Genomic DNA, 24502 nt, shown 5'->3' with positions numbered 1-24502 from the left:
AGTATGCAAGCTGCCAAAAAAAAAACAAAAGAAGAAGAAGGAGAAGACAACACAGTGTCCGTGGTTTCCTCCGTCACGTGACTTGGGTAAAACGTCCCACGCATCTCAGGCTCTGTAGATTCGTCAACGGTAAGGAGCAATCATCTTGTTAGAATGTTTTACAGATTTAAAAGAGCCATGCGTTCACATGTAACTTTTATCACAGGCGGCTGTAAAACACCGAGGTAAATCCACACATTAAGCACAACACAATTATAGTCATTATCATGTCGTAATATTTAATCACTGTTGCCTGTAACGTCAGCTGTGCATGTGACCAATCTTATCTTTGCTGAACCTTTTGACTCATTTTATTTTATTTTATCTTTTGTTTCCAAAAAGTGTGACACTTTTTTATATTTCAGAAACAATTGTGTTTAGAGAGTACAGCCCTCACTCTTGAAATAGCTGAGATATCGCAGAGTCAGTTAACGCGGCTTTTCCTCATTTCTGTCACAGCAGTCATCTCCTGCTATGTCAACTAAACTACTTATCATCATGCGTCATAGCATGAGTGCTCATTACTCTGCTCCTATATTATTTATGATTAGATAGATTTATGTGGCTGGATAACTTATGAAAGTGATGGAGCTCTGAGATGAGGTCCACCTCAGAGATCAAGTTTGTGGAAAGCTCTCTGCAGTCCTGTAAAATAATATTAATATACATAATTTATATTGCAGCCATTGTCTCTTCTAAGACTGTGATACCCTATAGGTATTAAATTTACTCCTACATTTCTCAATATGTCATTTTATTGTGATGCAGATCAGCATGACAATCTGCAGTGTTTTCAGTGCTTTATTACCTTTTCTAACTGGAAAGCCACAGATAGACACACAAGGTTAAATCAACCGGACCAGTATGCAAAGCAGCTGCAGCAGGTTGGAAAAAGCAACCTTAAAACACCAGTGTACCAATGATTCTTGTTCATTATTTAAAATATGTGTATTCATTGCAGGCTAATACAGCCTTCCATTGCTATAAGTGTGACAGGGGGTTTGCTACCCCTCATGATCTCAGATAGCACCAGGCCTTCCACAGCACAGAGAAGTCTTTTCACTGCCTACGCTGTCGGAAAGGCTTTTTTACCTGTGATGATATGCCTGTTTTTGTCTTGTAAATGTGCAGCAATTTTTGCTTGAAGTGTTTGTACTCATTGATAAGTGGTTAATGTCTTGCAGTTGCCACCACACAACCAAAATGGTTGCATAGGACGACAGTGTCATTGCAAGCACTGCGGTGTCTTGCTCCGCACTCCTTCACAACTACGCAAGCATCGCATTACAGTCCATTCCCACAATCCAGCCGTGGCGATTGGCTTAAACATTTATAAATGTTGCAAATGTGACTCTAATTTTCAGACAGAGGAGAACCTCATGCAACACCAAGATCTTAATTGTGATGTAAATTCAAACGTCAAAAAGATGTTTCTATGGCTAAGGATGTTGTTCAAGGAAAGTGTTACAGCAAGAAGATCATGCAAGAAAAGAATGCTGCAGGACACAACGGATATTGTGACACTACAGCAGGGGGTCTCTCAGATGGGCTACAACCAGAGCTCAAGATCCCTTGTCCTGAAGCAGATTGTGACCTTATATTCCCTTCTGTTGCAGCCTTGCGGGTACACAAGAAGGAGCAACATGGGCCACTATCTCGCTAGACGCATGCATGCATGCTTTGCGCAAACAAAGTGCCCCAAATGTCCATCAGAACACACAAAGTGAGAGAGGGGAAGTAGGTTTAATAAAGTTGTATTTTAGCAGAAAAAATATAATGTCTGTGGAAATGTCTGCAGCATAACTCAAAAGTGACTGTATTTGATACAATATACACCAGCTCATTTTGTTACCTTTTTAAAACATCTTACCTCTGTTGTGTTTTAAAACACTGAAGTAATTAACTGTTGTTGCCTCAAATGCAGTGGCGCCCCCAGAAAATTTTCAATGGGGTGGCCAGAGAGGGACCAGAGAAAATCGTGGGGTGGCATATCAAATTGCGCTTCTAATAATTAGATTCAGTTCAGCGGATGGCTTTCAATATATGCTCCTTGACTCTTTTCCATTAAAACAACAAGAAACATCACTTCACTTCACTTCAACCTCAATTTTGAGAAACACAAACATTTGAAAAAACACATTATGCACATTATTGTCTGTAAATGGACACGCGGTCAGTGTACTTGCACAAGACAAAAGAGGAATTGCATCTGGTCTGACTCTGTCTTGTCATACCCTCATACCAAACAATAATTATTTACATATCAATTACAGTTATATACACATATTTGCATAAAGGAAAAAAAGAATAGAATAAAATAAATAAAAAATTGCACCACACATATTTATGTTTTCTCCTTATTTAATAATTTGCTTATGATTGATTTATATATTCATTTGGGTTTGTTTTGTATTATTTATGGTTTGTATATATCTATTGATTGAACATTCCTGTAAGGTGTTTATGCACTGAATGTCAGTGGGTCACCAGCAATTTTTCAGCAATTTTTAAGGGGGGGGGGGTGCATGGCCACCCCTGGCAACCTCCTGGGGGTGCCACTGCTCAAATGTGAGAATATTTTTATTCAAATGCACAATTTTATTTTTAGGAAAAAAATAAAATTGACAATTACATTATGTGTGTGTGAACAGTAAACAATAAATTCGAAAATGTAAAAAGAATTGCTTGTTTTTGGTCTAACGTATAGATGAGACAATAATTTTATTATATATCTTATATTTTTTTGTTAAGTATTTTGGTAATCATATTCTTACACTATTACTTTTGCACGCACGTCTACCACCTTAAAATAAAATAAACAAAAGAAATTAAGCGAAGTCGCCCCCGTGTGTCGAGGACGGACCCGTCGTCGGTCGGCGAAGTTCGCTTTCCCATAATGCAGCTGTGTTGCTTTCTATCTCGCGCCTTCGCCTGGGAGCAGTCCATCTTGCCTCACATATCGCTGCAGTTATCCTCCGCCAGCGCGCCGTCTGTGTTGGTGTAGTAAATAATGGCGGCATCGGGAGGCGGATTACCATCTCCCGCTACTCCTGCCGGTTCGAGCATTCAAACGCTGGCCCGGGCTCGCTTCCCTGGCCGACCGTGCACAGCTCGCAGCAGGCTCAGGTCGGAGAAGCGTATCAAACGCGGAAGGTTGGGCTCGGACGATGGGGAACTGGCTGCCGGAGGGCCGAGGCCCGTCAACATCGGCCTCGCGTTGAGCGACGACCCGTCCTTGCTTCGCCTGCTCGGGTTGACCGAGAAGCACAGGCGGCAGAAAGATGCGGGGTTCGACTCCAGCAACAGCGAAGAGGTGAATAAGCTAACTAGCATGTCAGCTAGATGGGCAACAACACGTTCAGCGGCACACATAAATATATTAATGTGTAACACGTAGGCATTAAAATGAAATGCTTGTTACTTATTAAAGTATTTAGCTAATGTACAGGTAGTTAGCGGCAACTTAACTAGCGAACGTTGACCCTAAATAGCTGTCGTAGCTAGCCGCTTGCTTGCAGGATATTCTTAGTAGATAAAGGATTTTTTTAGCTTGGTTGTTCTGTAGATATGATTCATTTTCTGATTTGCTTCAAGTTTCAGTAACGTTAGCCACATATGCAGATCAGTGTCTAGCTGGGTTCGTTTGCATTAGGCGGAAACTTTGGCGGAAAGAAAACAACCGTGGATACGTTTTGTTGTGGAAACCGGGAGATGTCCGTCTTTGTTTATGCTCTGGCGCCGTTTGGAGCGTTGAAGTTCCCGATCCGCGCTGCTCTGCTGGATGCCAATCTCGTCGTAGTTAAACCATTGCTGCCGATAAGTTGGGGATCACGCTCTCCACGCTGGAGCTGTCAGCTGACTGCTCGGTGTTTTGACGTTAACGTGGGCTGCAACGGGAAGGAAAGGGGGCCAACCATAACGCTGTAATTAAAAACAGCTAAATTTAGCCCCGACCCTGAATATTTTCCTCTACCTCTCTAAAAGCTCAGCTTGCATGTCTGTTTACAACTATTAATCAGGTCCTGAATTATCTACTGTTAGAATTGTTTATTATATTGTTCTTTGTGCACCTTTTTCCCCCTTGCACTCTTTAGTGAACACAAGAATTCCAGAATGCTGCATACCATATTTACTTAAAGGGAAATTATTTGCTTCTCAAATATTAAAAGTTGCTTGTCTGGTTTGCTACTTTGCTGTTAGTAACCTTCGGACAGAATCAGGAGAATCATATAATGCCACGTTGGATCTATATCTAATTTAATTTCTAGTTCTCTTCTCCATCACCCGGACTTTGCTGATGCAATCCCTTTAGTGTGAACTGTAACAGTATCACATAGCTCATGCTAAAGCTTTGGGTGTTGCTCTACAGGAGAACCTCGCGTTGCTTAGTACCACACATTCATTTGCTTTGTGTTACTGTGGGGTTGATGTGATTAGGATTACTTCAATTGGAGGATGCTGGACAATGAGTGTGCTTCTCAAGAAACAAAACTGTTGAGTGTCTTTTATATAGGTAGAATTACACTATTTATTTGCACTAAATGGCGTAAGTGCTAAATTTCTGTTGAATAGCATATTATTGTATTTTAAAATATTGTTATAAAGGTGTATTGTGCACAGGTGGCAATGTTTGTCAAGATTTTGCTTTTGAGTTTTGAGTTGTTTCTGATTAAAAAGAAAATCTGTTATTTGATGCCTCAGCACATTAATGATGCAACACTGGAGTAAGGATCGGGGACAGTGAAGATGCTGAGCCATAGTTTTAGCAGTTATAATGCCTGGTAATAAAGAATGGAATTCAAAAATGGTTGAATAATTATAGAGTTGCAATGGGTTTGTAATTACTTTGTGTCGTCATATCATTGCCAAAGTTTTGGCTTTTCCATTAAAGTTTACAATTTTGTGTTTTGTTTATTTCATCAGGAGGAAGATTTCACAGGATTTGGGACCACAACTGTTCGTCCACAGAAATCATCACAGCCATTGTTACTAAGCCGAACAAAGTCTTCTCAAGATTCTGACCTGTCTCCAGAAGCAAAGCCTCTCATTGGACAAATTTTACCAAAGACCCCCAAACCATCTCTTGTTGGAAAGATTGTTCCACGACTTTCTAAAGGAAGCCAAGGTGCTAATGACAGCCCAGAAAAAGTCAAAGAAATCTCCAGGGTTGTAATTAAACTACATGGAAAGAATGAAGCCCTCACTGCAAAAGCTAAACTTGCAGACAGTACAAAATCAGCTGGCTTTTTCAGTAAAACAAGAAAAACGGCAGTCTTGGGCAGCATACAAAATCAAACAGTTGCCACCTCAGCTGGTGACAGTAAGCAGGATAAGGTGGCGAGTGCCCTGACCTCAGTTAAAGGTACAGGAAAAACTCCAGAGGTCAGGGAAAAGGGTGAGGTGTCAGAGGACTCCGACACAGACCAAGCACAGCCGCAAAGGTCTGTGAAACGAAGGAGGGGAATTCAACTTGGGCCCACCACCAGACGGACCACCAAAACAGGTGCTCTGTTATTTACATCTTTACACAAAAGACAGAGAAAAAGACGTACCAGGAAAATGGGAGTCTCTCCTGAGGCTGGTGCCCAGAGTGAAGAAGAGGCAGAAATGCCTCTTGAGTGTAAAGCAGCTGATTCCTCTCCAAGAAAAAAACGTGGAAGACAACGTAAGTCTATGTATGGACACAGGCGAAAGCCACCACCAGCCATCAAAAAACCAAAACGGGGTCGTACTAGATCTAAACGTGTTTTTTACACTTATGTTTCTGAACCCATTAACACAACAATGCAAGATGGGACCAAGCTGCAGGATCAGGACATCACTGCATCAGAGGGTGATTCAAACTCGTTCACACAAAACAACCAGCAAAGCTCCAATGACTCTGTTGCTCCTGTAACGAGTGCTCGTTCCTCCCGCGTTATTAAAACCCCGAAGAGGTTTTTGGATGAGGAGGTAATTTCTTTTCCAAAGGGCTCACTGTCAACGTGGCTGAAGACCCAGCAGAGAGAGGACGAAAAAGCAAGCACATCACTTTATGACTCAGGTTCTGATGGCAACATGTTACAGTCAGAAAGTGACCGTTTATCGATGCTTAACAGCCCATCTGTGGCTGAGTTCTCGTCAAAGCCGAGCCCAGGAACAAGTCATCTCGAGCTCTACAAGAACCTTAAGAAACTGACATTGAAACTTGCAGAGAAAAAGAAAGTCCAGCCAGAGGCTCAGGAGGAAAATGTGCATGATGGTGACAGCTTGACATCTCATGTCAGGAAACGGAGGCGGTCAAAGCTTATGATGGAGGAGATGGACTCTCCTGGTGTCGTGAGGAAACTATCTGTGGTGGTTAACACTGATTTGGAAGCACCCACACATATGCCTTTCGAAGAAATTGGCAACAATAGTAAGGAGAAATTTATTTTGTGTAATTATATACAAACATTTGTAAAACTAAAATTCTTGGATGTCTTTTTAATACATGGCCCTAAAGTTACTTTCTGTTTGGAAGACATGTAACTAGTGTTGCATTTACTGATGCTGTTTTCTCACAGATCAAGCAGAAGGCATAAGTGGAGACAGCCAAGAGACATTAGAAGTCAGTGGGCCCAGCCATCGAGTTGGCCTCAGTGGCGCTAATAAGAGGATGCTCCACCTGCTGAAGAAAGCCAAAGTCCAGCTGATTAAGATTGATCAGCAGAAGCAGCTCAAGTTGTCACAGGTAAGAAACTATCATTGAATCTGTAGAAATGAATGTTAGTTGGTCCTAAATCTGTATTAACTGCTTACTGACTTTGACACATTTTGTAACAACTGATAAATTCAAAACCAAAAGTTGATTTAAATATTTTGACTTTCAAAACTCTGAAACTGAGATTGGAAGAGATGTCACTTAGTTTGTGAAACTGCAGAGATGCAGGAAGTTTCTAATATTTCAGCTCATTTTATGTAAATAAGATGACCAAACAAAAAATTAAACACCATTCTATGTAAAGTTTAAGCAAATAATTAATAACAAAAGAAAAGTGAATTTACAAAATGGTTATGAATGTTTTATATCTGACTTAAACCCTTATTGTTTCACTATTTGGACAAATAGTTGGTATCTGGTCAATCCCAAGTGCCAGTAACTGGAAGACGAAGGAGGAGGAGAAGAGTGTCTCCCACAGATGTAAAACCTCAGGTAATGTGTTTTTGTTCAGATTTGTTCAATGTGCTGCACTTGTAAAGTGGAAATAGTTAAATTAATGACTTTGTATTACAAGCAACTCAAGTTTCAATGTAATTAAGAGGTAAATTTCATAATATGTATTTGTAATCATTTAGATATTTTTGTGTGCAGGAGCAGCCACTGGGTGGTCCAAGGATCAAACATGTCTGTAGAGCAGCAGCAGTGGCTTTGGGGCAGCCTCGTGCGATGGTGCCAGATGATATTCCCCGACTCAGCGCCCTGCCACTTCACGAGAGAGAGGGCATCACATTTCCTCCCACAGCAGAAGGTACAGTGCATCAGCATGTGTTACGCAAAATGCAGAAATGAACTTCTTGTTAGTTCACTGTTTCAGTTCAATTGCCCATGAGAAACCCTGAAGGGTTTATTAAGTAAAATCAGCATCTTGTTCTTTGGACCAACAAACTAGTAATAGAGGAAGTAAGGGAGCACGGTCATTAAAAGAACACATTGAAGCCACTTACAGCTGTTTAATCTATATATTTAGTGACTTTTGACTATGAATGAACATAAAGAAGGAACCTCAATCCATAAGTTACTGACTTTGTAGAAAGGTGCGTTATAATCTTCAAAAATATCTTCAAATAGACCAAAGAAAAAAATTTGGAATATATTAAAAAATGGGAAAACAACTTTAATTTATAAAGTATTTGTATCTGTATCTATTTCATCTGTAGGCATTTAGTAATTTAGTCATTCTGTTGCTACATGTTGCACACAGGAGTAACTAATTAAAGGATGGTAATGTGACTGTGTGCTGTTATGCAGGGGGCTTGTGATGTTTTAGTGCATATTGTTTGTATTTGTAAACAAAGGGAGAAACAAACAAAAATGAATCAGTAGTTTAACAGTTGTAATATAATATGTTCCTGCCCACAATTATTACAGCTGTTCAAAACATAATTAAAAGTAATGTCAAGAAAATTGTCTGTCACATATTTGTTAAGGGTATTTAATAAATATTGGTATTATTTCTACTGGTTGCTCTTATTTGGATGATTTTGGAGCCAAGACAGTGTTAGATTGACTTTAAAAGTAATCTTTGTCCAAGCATGCCCTCAGGTAGGTCGACAGACTTTTCCAGTCCAGTTTTTTTTTTTTTTTTTTTTTTTTTTTTTCATTTTTGCCCGGGCTCTTTTTTTTAGTTTTTGTCAGAGTTGCTCTTTTATTGCATTATAAATAAAAGATTCTTCAGTTACAATCTTTTAAACCGGCATAGTGGAGACTCTGCCATTAGAAACGCACATAAAACAAGAGAATTCTTTTTTTTTTTTTTTTTTTTTTTTTAAAGCAGCTATAGCTTTTGGCAAACATAAGCTGTTGAGCAAAACAAAACTGCTTTATTAGCTCAATGTAGTTGTAACAAAAAAAATTTCCAGCAAAAATATCTTTTGTCATACACAGATTAGCCACCGCTGTTGGAAAGCTTTACCCAACACTGGTCGAGTGAGCATCACTCAGTATGAGGTGAGGAAGTCCTGTTTGACAAATAGACTCACTGCCCTGGAGTTTATGTCCAAAAAACACATGTAGTGCCTTTGGGGAAATAAACCTAATCCTTACACAAGGCAATTCCACTTATAGGCCTCATAAAAATTATAGCCACCACCTCTGAAGAGGATTTTCTGTCTCTATGCAATTGCTTTGACCTGCTGGTAGTGAATTACTATCACTGTGTGATGCAAGATATCACAGACATTTGAACCTGCTCCTAGTATATTTAAATCCAAAAGCGGCAGGTTGGGGATTTTTCCACCAGCAATGGATTTGTCATCCTGATGTGTTTGTCCAGTTGCTCTGTCTTAGAGTGATCTCTAGATGACTGCTACAGGAAGCCTTTAGTAGCCTGTAGTTGTAGAACCTAAGCTTGCTTGTTGGACAAATGACCACTAAATAAGTACCTTCAATCACAGCAGTTAGACCTCTATGATCCTCTGCAGACTGAATAGTAAGTCCTGACATCTAAAGATGTCACCCCACATCACATGCAACTATATTTGCAACATTTGTTGTTGCTTCTTTTGCCCAATCCTCTGCGTTTCTTGCTTGCAGATGTGGCAGATGATGACGATGACGTCTCTGATCAGGGCAGGGCTCAGTGGGTTGTCTCTCAGGAAAACATCCGGAGGAGGGGCCGAGGAAGAGGCCACAGGTTCAGAAGGAACAGAATCCTGAGCCAGTATGGACCGCGTGGACTTCGATCCCGGCGCTGTGGAGATTGCAGAGGCTGTTTGATAGAGGAGGACTGTGCTAAGTGTATCAACTGCCTCGATAAGCCCAAGTTCGGGGGACCCAACACCAAGCGACAATGTTGCATGTAAGTCGATCCATAAATTCAACCGTGGCAACAGACCGATTTTCCTGTATTATTACTGTATTATAATTTTAATTTATTAATGTATTTGAAAAGGACTTATAATTCCATTTCACTCTTTCTTTGCCTCCTAGATACAAGAAGTGTGAGCGGATTGAGAAGGCAAAGACTGAGCGCATACTCAAACCGTTCAAACGTATGTGTCTTAATAAACTGTTTTGAACAGAACAGTTTCTCTTTTGCGAATCGCGCATAAATATTTAACTCTGTAAAAAGTTAATCATGAAGCTCCTTTTCTTTCCAGTCCATACGAGGCGGTTTTCAGCCTCTATGTCAAGCAGTGACGATGGAAACTGGAGATCAGTCGATGCCGACAAGGAATTGCCCACGCTGGGGCTGGGGGTCCGGAAGCAGTCTCTGCGTAACATTGCACCCCGCTCCTACAGCAGTTTGCTTAAATCTGAATCTGAGGAAGAAGAAGATGAGAAAGAGGAGAAGACGGCTCCCAAGTCAACTATCAAGCCAAATGAAGCTGATTCAGGCAAGCAAGGTATCTAAAGCTTTTTGACCTGTTGTACTTGTAGTGATGGTGTCTTAACTTTTAAAAAAGACTCCTCAAATTGCTTTCATGCTAAAGAATATTGGACTTTAATGTCTCATTAAGCTGTCTGTAAGTTTTCATGTCAAAAAGCCCTGTAGATCGTCCACTGTGCCCGTCTTAAAGTGTATATTTCCAGCCTCCTGGTGAAAAAGGAGGTTTTAGGAGTCTGTTAACACGAGAGTCATATTAATGTACCAGAGTGGCCAAAAAGTGGATTTTGTATGTGAGGGGACATTTTAAGTTGCTGCTCATGTTCATGAATGCATTAGAGAAATGAAATTGTTTTGTGTGAGTGGTTTAAATCTGTCTGTCTTCCTTTTTGAGATTCTCTTCCTCACGATGGCGGTTCAGCACAGACTGACCCTCCAGTTGAGACGGTTAAGCATCGACGTCTCTTTTCCAGGGGAGCTGGGACCAGACCTAGAGCTTACAAGGTAAAAACTACCAGGAAATTGTCCTTATCACCTCTGATGTGCTACACAATCACGCCTGGGTCAAATTGTACTTTTGGAAAGGGTTTTTTATGTTTATTGGTAGTAAACAAACTGAGAGAAAATATTGATTAAACTTCTTTAAAATATGTTACTAACATACAGTTTGATTAGTTATAAAAATGTTAAAATTCAATCATGCTAATCTGACATGACAGTTCTTAATTCTTCCTCTTCTGCGTGTGTATGTATCCTTTGGTTCATGGTAAAATGCAGCCCCTTTTTGCTTTTTGACATAAGTGTCAGTGTTCTAATGACTGGTCATCCAGGTTGTGATTATCCAGAGGTCTTATTTGGTAGTTGCTGATCCTGCATTATTCCTTGTATATCTGTTCTTCTGCTGCTTGTAGATGGCATGTATACTTATACTAAAGTTAAGCTTTCTTTTTTGTCTTAGTGCTTTTCTTTAATCAGCCTATTATACTAAATTAATGTTTACTATTTCAGAAAGACTGGGAAGACAGTTGCTCTATACTACCCACTACTGCTTGAAGTGTTGAATTTATTTTGTGTTTCCTTTTATAGGATATTGGTTTAGACACAACATGCTGCTTTTCTTTACATTTATGAGTAAAGTCACATTTGTCGACACTGTACTTAAAATGTCATTATGCTGTTGTGGAAGTAAGAGTGTAGGAAACAAAGGGTAGATTGTTACATGCAGACCAGACCCATTAAAGAAATGCTGCATCTTACCTTAATGTTCTTATGCAATATCTGCAAAATCTGTTCTACCACTTCCCATCTGTACTTAGTTGTAGTCAATAAGAGCTGTTTGCTAGATTTTGTGATTGCCTTGCCCTGTTGCCTACTTTTCATTAACGACATTTAGACTATAGTGCTTTTGTTATTATAGCAATAACAAATCTATTTGTGTCTGTACTGTGTATCTGCTGAACTCACTTGCTCAGTCAGCGTATCTTTTGTTATAACAATACTTACTTTTTTCCCCCTTGAAGTCCTACTGTTCCTTCCTTTTGTCACCTTGGCTGTTGCCCGTCACTGCTTCTGCCTGTCTTTAGTACTGGTGTGACTTTGGAACCTGTCTTGATGGTTGGCTTAGGCAGTCCCCTCCTTCACAGGAACAAGAGAACTTGGAAGAGACGGGGTCCAGAGAATCTTTGCTTGAAACCAGCCCGTCCAGGAACCCAATGCAGAAGCTGCAACTACAAATTCACTTGCACCGTCTGCCCGATTACGTCCTGCATTCTTTGCCACTGCACTTGCCTCACTGTCTGGATCAGTGTTGTCCAAAGTCACATCCAAAATTGCCCCAACCAGTAACACATCCTCCTGTTTCACAAATATCAGACTCCACAGTACAACCTGTTCCAAATCTGTCCCAGCCCAAAGCTTGCCCTGCCTCTTCAATTTCACCATGTTCTGGTCCAGATTTTGCACAAAAATCTGTGATTCATTTGCGCCATTTTCCCCAGTCTGTGTTCCGCTCAGCATTGCATCATCAATCCGTACAGAACTCATTCCTGAAAGAGAGTTTAATGAAATCTGAGTCGCGTCACTTAGATGTTCTGACTGGTAGAGTTAACGAAGATAAAACACAGATTGACTATCCAGACACTGAATTACAGGAGTCTGTACAAGAGGAGCAGGATGGCAAACAAGGGACTGAACTTGAAGAAGAGGAGGACACTTCTGTAAAAGGGACAGTCCTGCAAAACTGTCCAACAACTGACGCAGCCTATGTCCTTCATTCCCAGAATTCTGCAGAGGGTGCATCAGTGAACACACCAACGGGGTTAACTAATGGATTTCCCCACAAGGGTGTGTTGCAGAACAAGTACAAGATCCGTGTAGACTTCAAGGTGAGATGTTGCTTTTTTTTAAAAAAAATGTTTTTACTTCCTGCCATGTACATGAAATTCCCTGCTTATTACTTTTCTGCAACAACGTTTACTCACACCTTTCCTGCAGCACTAAAATGGAACATAAAGACTGTTAGGGACTGAAGGACCTGTGCAAAATAGATGCATTTAAAGTCGAAAGGTTGTCGCTTTCCTAAATGCTGATTTTTTATTTTTTTTTTACATTGACTCTATAAGGAGGACTGTGTAGTCCAGAATGTATGGCTGATGGGCGGACTTAGCGTCCTCACATCTGTCCCCACTACACCACAGCCTGTCTGTCTGCTCTGCGCAAGTAAAGGACACCATGAGGTAATTCTACTACTTACCAGAGCCTGATCAGTTACGGGTGGTCTTCAGAGAAATACTGCTCATTTTAATTTGAAATGTTATAGTTTGCCATTCTGAACTCAGAGACAATCCTGTTTTGTGTTGTTTGGTGCCTGTAATATAATTTGTGTAACTAACTGCTCTCCCTCTTCATTGCCATCAGATGATATTCTGCCAGATCTGCTGTGAGCCTTTCCACAGTTTCTGCCTTTCAGCAGAGGAACGCCCTAAGGAGGAGAACAAAGAGAACTGGTGCTGCAAGCGCTGCAAATTCTGTCACGTATGTGGACGTAGAAACAAGAGCTCAAAGGTGTGCACACTACCATCACACTGACAGCATTTACTCGTGTGATCTGCTGACAGCAGCATAACGAGAAACTGAGAAACGTACAACATTAATGTGCTCTTATGTTTGTGTTTGTTCGTTTTACACTATAGCCTGTGCTGCAGTGTCGTAGATGTCAAACCTCCTACCATCCCTCCTGTTTAGGACCAACATACCCTAAACCTGTAAATTGCAGCATGCCCTGGGTAATTGCTATATAAAATGAATACCATCCAACTGTATTCGTTAATTTGGTTTGATCAGAGAAAACTCATCACGGTCGTATGCTTCTGTGATTGCACAGGTGTGCATGACATGCATTCGGTGTAAAAACTGTGGCGTGACCCCTGGAAAGACGTGGGACCTGTCTTGGAATCATGAGCACGATCTCTGTCCCGATTGCACTTTGAGCCACAACAAAGGTAGGTTCTTTAAAATGTACCGTTGTTTTCTGTAGACTGTATTTATGCTTAACTCATTGGTTGCAAAGCTCAAAGACAATCTGATGTTAATTTAGATGACTTTATAGTCCAGATAGGACAATAATAATTGATGGTAAAGTTCAGTTTGTTGTTTATTCCAGGTAATTTCTGCACTGTCTGCCACAAGTGTTACGATGACGGCAAACAACACGCACAGATGATCCAGTGCTCCAAGTGCAGCCACTGGATTCATTATAAATGTGAAGGACTCTCAGGTGAGTAACAATCAACCTTTTTCATTTCAATACAACAATACATTGGAGGATGCTGTCTAATTCCTCAGATAATTAAGTCATTTGAAGTTGGAGTATTTGAAAGAATTAAATCACTGACACAAACACTGATGAAGTAGCAAGTCATCAAACAACTAAGGTGTTTACGCATTGATATCTTCTGTGCCATTGCAGACGAACTGTTTGGTTTGCTGTCAAGCCAACAAATAGAGGAGGTTTTCACCTGTTCACCCTGCAGCCAGCACAGAACTAATCACAGCAGCTTGAAGGAGCAGCTGCAGAGCCGGCTGATAGCCGGGATCGAGGAGGTGCTCACCAGCCTCCTCTGCCATGACAGAACACAGCACCTCCACATCTGTAACACAGTAAGAACTGTTTACAGCACTTGCAATTCTTGTTTTTCCACTAAATGAATGAAACATTGTATAACTCGTGTAACTTTATTTTTAATCTGGTCATTTCTGTCTTTCAGTGTATGGAAACAAACTCAGGGTTTGGGAGGGAAAAATGGCCAGTCTGTGACCTACAAGCCATAGAGACGAAGTTTAAAGCGGGCGATTATACCACAATTGTGAGAGTTTTTGAAATATTTTCACAATTTGTAGAATCAGTCTATGAAAATTGAATTGATTAAATTCATGACATTTTTATTGTTTTGCTCACCCAGAAAACCTTTCATGCTGACATCGTCTCTGTGATGAATAAGTGGCTAAAGGTGGAGGAGATTGTCCCTGAGGATCAGAGACCAACAACTCGGGCGAGGACACACTACATCGAAGTAAGCATATCTCTTACTGTTATACTGGATTTTTAGATCTACACCTTTTCAGTTTTCTACTCCCTCTAGTTTGATAAGTTAAGATCTGGAGCTGAGTCACTATGATACTGCATGCTTATATGTTTCAGACATTGTCCTTCACAGTAATTCTACCTTGATTTGCATTTCATTTTCCTTATGTTTTGCATTTATCACAGCTGATGGAGCAGGTTTTCAGCTGGTTTCCTGTACACCGTCTCAAAAAGTGGAACTCATTCTCTCAGGACTTCCCAAGGTAACTTCATTACTGGCTTTATTTTCTGAAAAATTATACATTTTATTATGTTTTAGTGACAACACTGAAGTGTGAGCAAACACTAGTACACCACTGAAGCAGATACTAAATTAAAACAGATCTCTAGGGATTTCTCCCACAGTCGACTAATCTCTGTAATCTTCTGGTTAAAGCCGATGTGCCCTCAGCCACATTGTTTACTGCCATCTGGACATCTGGACCTATACCATACATGGGCTTTTAGTATAGCTCAGCGTCCAGCGTTTCATGCAAAATTTGATTTTGCTCATGGCAACGTTGAGCCAGGAAGTGGGAGATGAGGAACAACATTTTTATCAGTGCCTGGTCTTTTTAATGTTTTCCTTCTGTGTGGGTTTGACGTCTGTGTGGAGCAACATTTACAATTAAACTACACATTATTATTCCAAAATATAGACACATACTTTCCCCATGCTTCCATGTGTAGGCTTACTTGAAATTCATTTTTATTATCTCTAAGCACAGATGTAGGTGGAACCACTCTGTTTGACTGCTCATGTCCTTCTCTCTGTAGCAACATGCTTCCTGAGGCAGTCCTCCCACCATCTAAGGAGCACAGCTATGCACAGTGGCTGGAGAGGACATACCAGGCTAAAGAGTCCAGGGGCCCACAGGCAGGGAAGACTCCGCTATCCTCACTTCCTACACAGCAGCCTGGTGCTTCAAACAGCCTCCCTCTGTGTTCAAGTGGTATGAACAATATTAGAGCTTATTTTATATCATACAAGTAGTATAACTGTTACGGTACAATGTACAGCACTCTTATCTCAACTGTTATCCATCCAAACCATCATCTATAATGCATGACTTTTTCAAATGAAAAGATTTTGGATTCCTTTTTGTTCTAAGATTTAAAAGATACATTCTAATTTGGTGCTTATTCACAGATGAAAGAAGTGATTCGAAAAATGCCAAGACTGACGATATGAGGCAGTGCGCACTGTGTCAACAATATGGAGATTCGACTCCCAGCGTGAGTTAAACTGCCTTAGTAGGTTTTGCAACAGCAACACGAAGCTTTGTCCTGTTGTGAATTTGCAGGTTTTTGAATAAAATATGTGCATCAAACTGATGATGCTTCAAGCATTTAAATGCATAGATAGTGGATCTCTGCTGTTTGTTAACTTATGTCTGTGTTTCTGTCCCTATAGGAGGCAGGACGGCTGCTGTACTTGGGGCAGAATGAGTGGGCCCATGTTAACTGCTGCCTTTGGTCCGCAGAGGTGTATGAGGATAAGAGTGCTCTTTTGCAAGTTCACAGTGCCGTCTCAAGAGGACGTCACTTGGTAAGATATTACTGGGAAATCCACTAATGGATGTTCGATATTTTTCAGCCAACCTGAGTATTCTTAGTTGCAAAGTTGTAAAATACGTGACATGTTTTTGTCCTTCATTTTGCAGAGATGTGATCGTTGTTTGCAGTCAGGAGCAACTGTGGGCTGCTGTCTTGCCACTTGCCAGAGTAATTTCCACTTCATGTGTGCTCGTGCAGAAAACTGTGTGTTTCAAGAGGACAGGAAAATGTACTGCTACAAACACAAGGATCTTGTTAGTGCAAAGGTATGGTAAAAATTTTATTTATTTATTTTTTCAGAATGGGAAACATTTACCTGCTTGATTTTCCTATTGACTGTGTTTTTCAATTGCTTAGATGGTTTCTGGGAAAGGTTTCGAAGTGGCACGACGGGTGTATGTGGACTTTGACGGGATCAATCTAAGGAGAAAGTTTCTCACAGGCCTTGAGCCAGAAACCATTAACATGACAATAGGTAATGATATCTGGATGCTGTTTGAAATTTTAATCCACTTGGCTTCTTTTATCAGGTTGTGCATTAAATAACTATTAAGAAATTTAAGTCTCCATATTTGTTTCATTTTATTTTTAGGTTCCCTGCAGATTCAGAAGCTTGGTGTCTTGTCAGAGCTGTCATCCAATGGCAGGATGCTCTATCCTGTTGGTTATCAGTAAGTAGTTATTATCGTGTTCATAATCCAGAGCTGATGCATGGTGCTATATTATGTTGATGCTACACACTTAACCCTAATTTTATTTACCTTTATCCTCCAGGTGTTCTCGCTTGTATTGGAGCACTGTGGACCCTCGTAGGCGCTGCAAGTACACCTGTAAGGTGACTGAAGTAAGCACACCTCTACCTGGGGAGGAACAGGATCCTCAATGGGACCAAGAAGAAAACCACACTATTGTCCACAGTCCACACCACCACCACCACCGAGGTGAGTAGGATATGACACATTAATAGTTATGGGCCAGAAAACCAGAGAAAAGTCTAGTGAGACTTGAATACCTTTTAATGTTTTGACAGATAAGGAGTCTCCGGACCGTTTAAGCTCCTCATCCAGCCCACTAAAGTCTGCTACTCCATCACCCAACTCTAAACAGCAGTATATGACTGGATCGAAAAGTCCTGGTTACACACAGACCAGGAGACCAGCAGGAGGATCCTCCCGACCTCTCCCATCTCCAGGTATGTAGTGTTTTCTGGGTCGGAGGCTTGATTGAGACGTTTGATTCAAAAAGAAGGATCCCTGCTGCACAAGTGAATGCATCTTAAATTAAAAATTGGCTTTGGCTCTATAGCCTCTGCTTCACCCATTAATATGATGATTCCAGGGTCCGCCCTTCCCAAATCACATCACGTCCTCACATTGAGAGATCTGGAGGACACCCGTCGGCCGCGAAGGCTCTCCTCAAGAAGCCGCTGCAGTTCTTCACCAACAGACAGCGACCCGTCTGCACCTATGACCCTTCGCTCTGGGGGCACTGTCCACTCCAGATGTGCCCTTTTCAGCTCCCCTCCCAGATCATCAAACCTTGGACCAGCTTCACCTCCTCTGTCTCAACAAAACTCAACCTCTCCAGTTTGGAGTTCCCCACCTAGGTCCAACTCCAGCATGTCTGCAGGGTTGTCGCCTCGGCAAGGTGCCATCACTCACTCTCCCCGAGGCAGGCAGAACTTCAAAATCACCACTCCAATTTCTGCTGAGGTTCCCCAAGACTTCTTGGCATCGTCTGAGGCAGAGGATGCAGCTGTAGCCACGACAAATGGTATCTCACTAGCTCCTGACAACTTGGAGGAGGAGGTTGCCCATTTAATGGCGCAAGAGCTACCCTACACCGTGTTTGACACTGACACAGAGGTGGCAGTGGCCTCCATGTTGAATGCCAAGCTTGAGTTTGATGAGACACTCCTCACTGAAAATGTACTTCATTGTGGAGCACAAGGTGAGAGGGGACATGTGGAAGGTGCAGTGCAGGATGTGGTAATGCAAGAAAATGCAAAGGAAAATGAATCTGAAGATGAAGACTCCAGTCGTTACTTTAAATTTTCCCGCACAGTAGTGTGTGATGCAGGTAAAGGCTCAGAAGCTTCAGGTCAGCCCCCTTCAGCTCAGTCAATCTCACAGTTAGATGGAGCAGATGGTGGGTCAGAGAGTGATGAAAGTGACTCAGTAGATGATTGTGAAGGCAAAAAACAGGAAAAGACTAAAGTTTACATAAATCATAACACACCTACGAAACACCTGACGGTTGCGCTAAAGAGGCTGGAGTACAAGGTGTCAACATCGACAGAAAAAACGACTCAGCCAGTTTTTAAAGAAAAAGAAGCTTTACCCTCAACTCTTCAATCTTCTTGCACAGATGAAATCTGTGAGGAGGAGATCCAAAGGGACTCTGAAACACCAGCACCTCATAATGAGCAGTTTTTGGATTCAGCTTCGGGCCATTTTGTTTCAATGGATCATGGCTCTGTAGTGTACCCAAGCAAAGATGAAAATCAGGATAAGGATGAGACCAGTTCATCAACTGAGTCAGCTGAGGAATTTAAAGATGATTTGACTGATCCGGACTACTCTCCAGAGCCTCCCACAAAAAAATCCCCCACAACACCCATAAAAGCCATCATTTTGAAGTCAAAACATCCCGCAACAAACCTCAAGCGCTTGTCACCAAAATCATGTTTTCAACAGCAGCCTAATGTCAAATTGCTGTTGGCCCCTAAGTCATCAGGGCCTGCAAACAATGCGTCCGCCTCCACTGCCACCAGTTTCTGCACGGTCACGTCCCCCGTCGTGATCAATGGCCTGAGTGCTTTACCTATTCAACCCAGTGCCACACGGGGCAGAAGCATTGCCATTCGTTTAGAAAAGCCAGTAAGTCAACCGCAAGTGGCGAGTCCCATTGATGCCGCAGCACCTAATACAAACCCAGCTTTGATTCCTTCACCTCAAGTCCTGCTGGTCAACAGACAGGGTCAGATTCTCATCAAAGACCAGAGGTCAAACACATACCAGCCACTTGGTACAGATTCTCCTGCCTACAGTAAAATAAGCCAAATAGCAAAGATTCTTCATAGCAGCAGTGCACTGCAACGCCCACTCCCTCATGTGAAGCCTCAGCCCAGTCCCACTGCCACAAATGCTTCTCCTATCTTAAATCACACAACAGCTGATAGGAAAATTATTGTCAGAGTAGTTTCAAATAAAAGCAGCGAGTCTCCAACTCCCACGGTTCCAGTCAGTGTTCCTGAGCCTGTCGTCACCAGCATCCAAGAATGCACAGCTCAGGCTATTATTGACCGAGCCATGGCTACGCACCGTAGTGTGGAGCGCACAAAGCCCAACATCCTCAGCAGCACAAAAATGGCAAAGGCCAGACCTCAGCAGTCAGGAGACTCTGTTCAGCCACCAGGTTCAAATACAGAGTCACCCAGCGGCATCACCAAGGAGCCGGATTCTACCCTGCAACCAGCACCTGCTCTGGCACGCTCCCAGGTCCGCATCAAAAGGGTGTCGTCCCTGTCTGAGAAGCCTTCCAGGAAGAAGTCCAAGATTGACTTCTTGAGTGATCCTTCAGCTGACCTGGATAAAGCCAATGAAGCCAGGTATTCGCTTTTATGACATTATGACTCCTTATATGTCAGATGAATGTTTATTAATTTTAGAAAGACCTAAAACTGTTTTTTTTTCTTTCCTTTCAACAGAACTAGTGGCGTAAGAATGAAAGCTCCATCAACAAAAGACATTCTTGATCTTGACCAGGAGCATGTGCCTGAGCCTCAGCCGTTAAAGATTACTACTCCACCACCACCCATACTCGCCAGGTTAGTTCATTATAGAGACATCATCATATAGAGACAGCCTGTATCAGTATATAACAAGAGTATATAACTATAACAAATAGCCATTTAATTCAGATCAGTTTTGAAATTACCTGGCAATGTTGTTTAATGTAAAATATGCCAGGAGATACTAAAGTGAGTATAGTTTCTACATTTGTCGTTCATACTTCTACTTGTTTCTGCTCAGGCGTCCACATGTTGAGAGTGGACCCACATCCACACAAACCAACCCTCCGACTCAGGCTCACATGTGGGTCAGCAAGCAACATGGAGACCTTTCTGAATGGGGCCCTTATTCAGGTCTGTGAGCCTACATCAAGTAAAGCAGTTATTGGAGGGGAAACAATCATATCATCTGACTAATGTTCTTGTATTCTGTCATTATGGAAAATGTAGAGGATTTCACGACCAGTTCTCAATATTTAAATGCTTGCCAATGGTACTGGTACTGACAGGTTTTGTTTGTTTGTTTTTGCAATTAAATTGAATAGGTTTCAGCTCAGACGAGGATTTGTCTGCACCTAAACATTTAAAGAGGACTTATATAAATCAGCCCCACCTGCGCTTTGAAATCACCAGTGAAGATGGATTTAGCGTTAAAGCAAACAGTATAGAGGGTAAGAGCAGTCTTCCGTTGCCGCTGTTATAATGGTATTGACATCCTGCCTTCTGCCGAGCTCTCACCGTCCTTATCTCTCACCTTAATCAGTTGCCTGGCGGGCAGTGGTTGAATCCGTCCTAGAAGCTCGAGCAGGTTTCCACCTGAAGCAGCTGCCTTTGGGTGTGATGTGCGGGCCGCGGGTGCTTGGTGTCATCCACGATGCCGTCATCTTCCTGCTGGAGCAACTCCAGGGCGCCGCGAACTGCAAACGCCACCGTTTTCGCTTCCACCGCTGTGACGACATTGAGGAAGAGCTTCCCCTCAACCCAAGTGGCTGTGCCCGAGCTGAAGTCTACACACGGTACAAACACTTTTCGTCGATCTAATTTTGTGTGATTTGACTGAAACACCAAATTTACTGTTTTTCTTCTTCCTGTTAATTAGGAAAGCAACATTTGATATGTTCAACTTCCTGGCATCACAGCACAGAGAGCTCCCAGACATAACAGGCCCCTTTGATGAAGAGGAGGATGAATTCCCACTGAAATCTTCCAGATTGGGGTAAGTATTTTATATGCAAGTTTGCCAAAAGGAAGAAATTAAACACACTATTGTTAACACTTCCTGTGCGTTTCTCTGACAGACGAGCCACAAACAGTGAACTTCCCATGGCAATGAGGTTCAGGCACCTGGAGAAGATCTCCAAAGAAGCAGTAGGAGTTTACAGGTAATGCCATCGAAACAACAGAACAAATGATTAGAATAATAAAAGGTTAAGAGTCACTCATAGCTTCTGTAATGTGTCCTTAGATCGCAAATTCATGGGCGAGGCCTCTTCTGTAAGAGGAACATCGATGCTGGGGAGATGGTGATAGAGTACGCCGGCACGGTGATCCGCTCCGTCCTCACTGACAAACGAGAGAAATATTACGACGGCAAGGTTTGTGAACATGATGCTCGTGAATCCTGATCGGCAGCTCTGCTCGGCTGCAGTAGTTAACGAGGACCCATCTCTCATCAGGGCATCGGCTGTTACATGTTCCGCATCGACGACTTCGACGTGGTGGACGCCACCATGCAAGGCAACGCCGCCCGCTTCATCAACCACTCGTGCGAGCCCAACTGCTACTCGCGCGTCATCAACGTGGACGGCCGCAAGCACATCGTCATATTCGCCCTGAGAAAGATCTACCGCGGCGAAGAGCTCACCTACGACTACAAGTTCCCCATCGAGGACGAGGACAGCAAGCTGCACTGCAACTGCGGGGCGAGACGCTGCCGCCGCTTCTTGAACTAGCCCAATCACCCCCCACCACATACCAATAGCCACCCCGTTTAATGGATTTAATATTCAGTGAAGGCAAATTGTGATGTAGCTATAAGACTGAGGTTGCGCAAGCTTGGAGAAAGGCAGAATCTTTTCTTCCTCTGTCCTCTGAACCTGCTGTACGCGAAAGCTTGGGATGAAGAGAATATTTATGTGATTTCACACCGTTCTGTGTTGTTTAATTGAATTTGAAGCCATCGTTTGGATTTTGGTGTGACAGCAGTTGAGCGTGGTTACTACCAGCTGCAAATGCTGCAAACTAAAAACCGCCTGATTAGTCTATTAGGAAGGATCATAATTATTCCGGTCGGCAAGTAAGTTATTCAGCACCTTACCCTGACAAACTCCCCCAGCAGCACTGGTTACGGTAGACTGCACACATTTATAATTAACACACTTGACTCAGCAACTCATTCACATTGTAATGCAGCTGTATTTTACTTTCACTCTGGATTCTACAGGATTTGTGAGCAGGGACCGTAATATGTCTGATATTAGCAAACATTGATCCTTAAAGGTAGTTTTAACGTAGTCACCCAGATCTTTTCCTTCTCATTCACTATTCAATTATTCTTATTTTATTTGCAACAGCAGAAAAGTTGTGATCTACATGTTTTGTTTTTTATCTGTTGTTTATATGTTCCTAATTGCTGTTTGTGTATTTTAGGCTCTCTAAGGGAGTTCTCTGATGCAGGGTTTGCATTAATGATATACTTGCTCTGCACACTATTGAACCTTTTGTATTTTTGTATATTTGAACAGTAAATGTATATTTCACCAAACTGATAGAAATAAATGTGTTTAAACTTTTAAACTATCTGTTTGTGGGTGAAGGCAGGCTCACTCACAGGAGCCACAGCAGAGTAATGACCCCAAGTCATAAGTTTTGTTTTCTTTCACTTTCTGGCGCTTTGTTTTACAGGTGTACTACCTCAAAGGGCATTATGAATTACATGACACATTTAGTAGAAACAAATGCTTCTATGTTCTCATTTTATTATTTACATGTTGACCGTATAAAAACAAAAACACTCACTATTATGCCTGCACTTATATTGTATGAATAGGAGGACACTGCTTCTGCTCGTTTTACCAGGTCATGGATGTAGGAAGTACCCTCGACTTTATTGTGAAGGCTCAATGTTGTGCTTTGGTTTTGTTATTAAGGATAATGTTGACACACAAAACTTGTGTGTTTTTGGCTCATTATGAATCCTTGCCTGTACATAGTTGTATAAAGAATTTCTAAACCCGTTAAATATTTTTTACTTACTTTTTAAAATTTGAGTTCAATAAAATGATAAAATATTTAAAATAGATTTTTTCATTGAATATTTTATTCTTCTTTGTATAGTTAGTTCTCCTAGGTCCATGTCTCGGGCTCCTGAGCGCATGACCCTGCATGCTATGTTGAGAATGATCTCTTTACAAAAACATTTCTACTCCCCAGGCTACAATCTCAACAGGCTGCAGTGCCTGAAGCGTCCCATCATCGATGACAGGATCTGCAACTATGCTTTTCCGCACCTCTTCGCAGAAAATGTGGTTTGCACATCATGCTAGACTGAACCGTAGCAAACACACAAGGAGTCAGACGGTGCATGAGTGCGCCTCAGCCTTCTGCAGAGCAGTCAGTCCGTCAGTGGTGTGGTCTGAGCTGTGAGAATATCTACCTGTTATATACAGAACACTCGTGTCTCTGTGTGTTTCCTCCCACAGGCCAAAGACATACAATTAGTTTGTAAGTAAATGTGAGTCCATTTGAACTGCTTGTGTAGATTTATATTCTGATGATATATTTAAATCAAAAAACATCATTAAAGCAGTTAAAAGACATGTGGATAACATTTGATTCGTCCTCCATACTATAAGTGCCTGCATCTCTGTGAAATGCCTCGGTTGCCGTGTGCACTGGAGTGTTCTGGGAGACAAGCAAACTGGAGCAAATAGGCAGTGATAGCTGTTTGTTTGCTGAGGCAACCTTAACATACAGAGGAGGAGATGGCGTGTGCAGGGAGGAAGCAAAGTCATATCAAACAGAGCGGCGTGCACATTAATACTACATGCAACTCAACTGCAGAGATGCAGGGATTGTTTTGCGCTGTTACAGTATATACTGCAGTTAAACATCACACCTGACCAGCCAGATTCAGATCTCAGATCACTGCACCACAGACTGGTACCCAGCATCTACTGAAGTCCTCCACCGCCTTGAGCCCCTTCAGAGCAGCGATGACCTCTGGCCACGTTCCTGGAGCCCACACTGAAGTGGGCAGGACACACTGTACTGCGCCCACGCCCACCCCTCCTCACAGGTAAAGGTGACAGGCTGTGAAGGCTAGTGACCCGGACAACTCAAGGTGACGCAATATGTCCTTATCATTTGAAATGCTCCTGATTTGTTCACCAGAAAGACATGAAATCCAACACGCCCGCTTATCAG

At 42.0% G+C, this 24502-nt stretch overlaps 1 protein-coding gene across 1 annotated transcript; it reads left to right on the top strand.

Moving 5' to 3' along the window:
- The first annotated feature begins 2938 nt into the window (after window positions 1–2938).
- On the top strand, window positions 2939–23376 carry kmt2ba (lysine (K)-specific methyltransferase 2Ba). Its single transcript, XM_029168003.3, has 36 exons — window positions 2939–3352; window positions 4963–6436; window positions 6585–6751; window positions 7130–7213; window positions 7373–7529; window positions 9314–9578; window positions 9710–9771; window positions 9880–10125; window positions 10501–10610; window positions 12386–12490; window positions 12728–12841; window positions 13023–13169; window positions 13298–13390; window positions 13489–13606; window positions 13768–13881; window positions 14074–14264; window positions 14372–14470; window positions 14567–14677; window positions 14875–14951; window positions 15505–15680; window positions 15878–15963; window positions 16142–16276; window positions 16392–16550; window positions 16642–16759; window positions 16877–16955; window positions 17059–17225; window positions 17315–17476; window positions 17623–19894; window positions 19994–20113; window positions 20319–20431; window positions 20623–20748; window positions 20841–21093; window positions 21177–21293; window positions 21376–21459; window positions 21543–21672; window positions 21754–23376. Exons 1-36 carry the CDS (start codon window positions 3050–3052, stop codon window positions 22027–22029), a joined length of 8610 nt encoding a protein of 2869 aa, XP_029023836.1. The 5' UTR covers window positions 2939–3049; the 3' UTR covers window positions 22030–23376.
- The last annotated feature ends 1126 nt before the right edge of the window (window positions 23377–24502 follow it).

Source organism: Betta splendens, chromosome 11 (assembly GCF_900634795.4).
Source record: "Betta splendens chromosome 11, fBetSpl5.4, whole genome shotgun sequence".
In the NCBI taxonomy this organism is placed as follows: Eukaryota; Metazoa; Chordata; class Actinopteri; order Anabantiformes; family Osphronemidae; genus Betta; species Betta splendens.
This window is presented reverse-complemented; position numbering and strand designations above follow the sequence as displayed.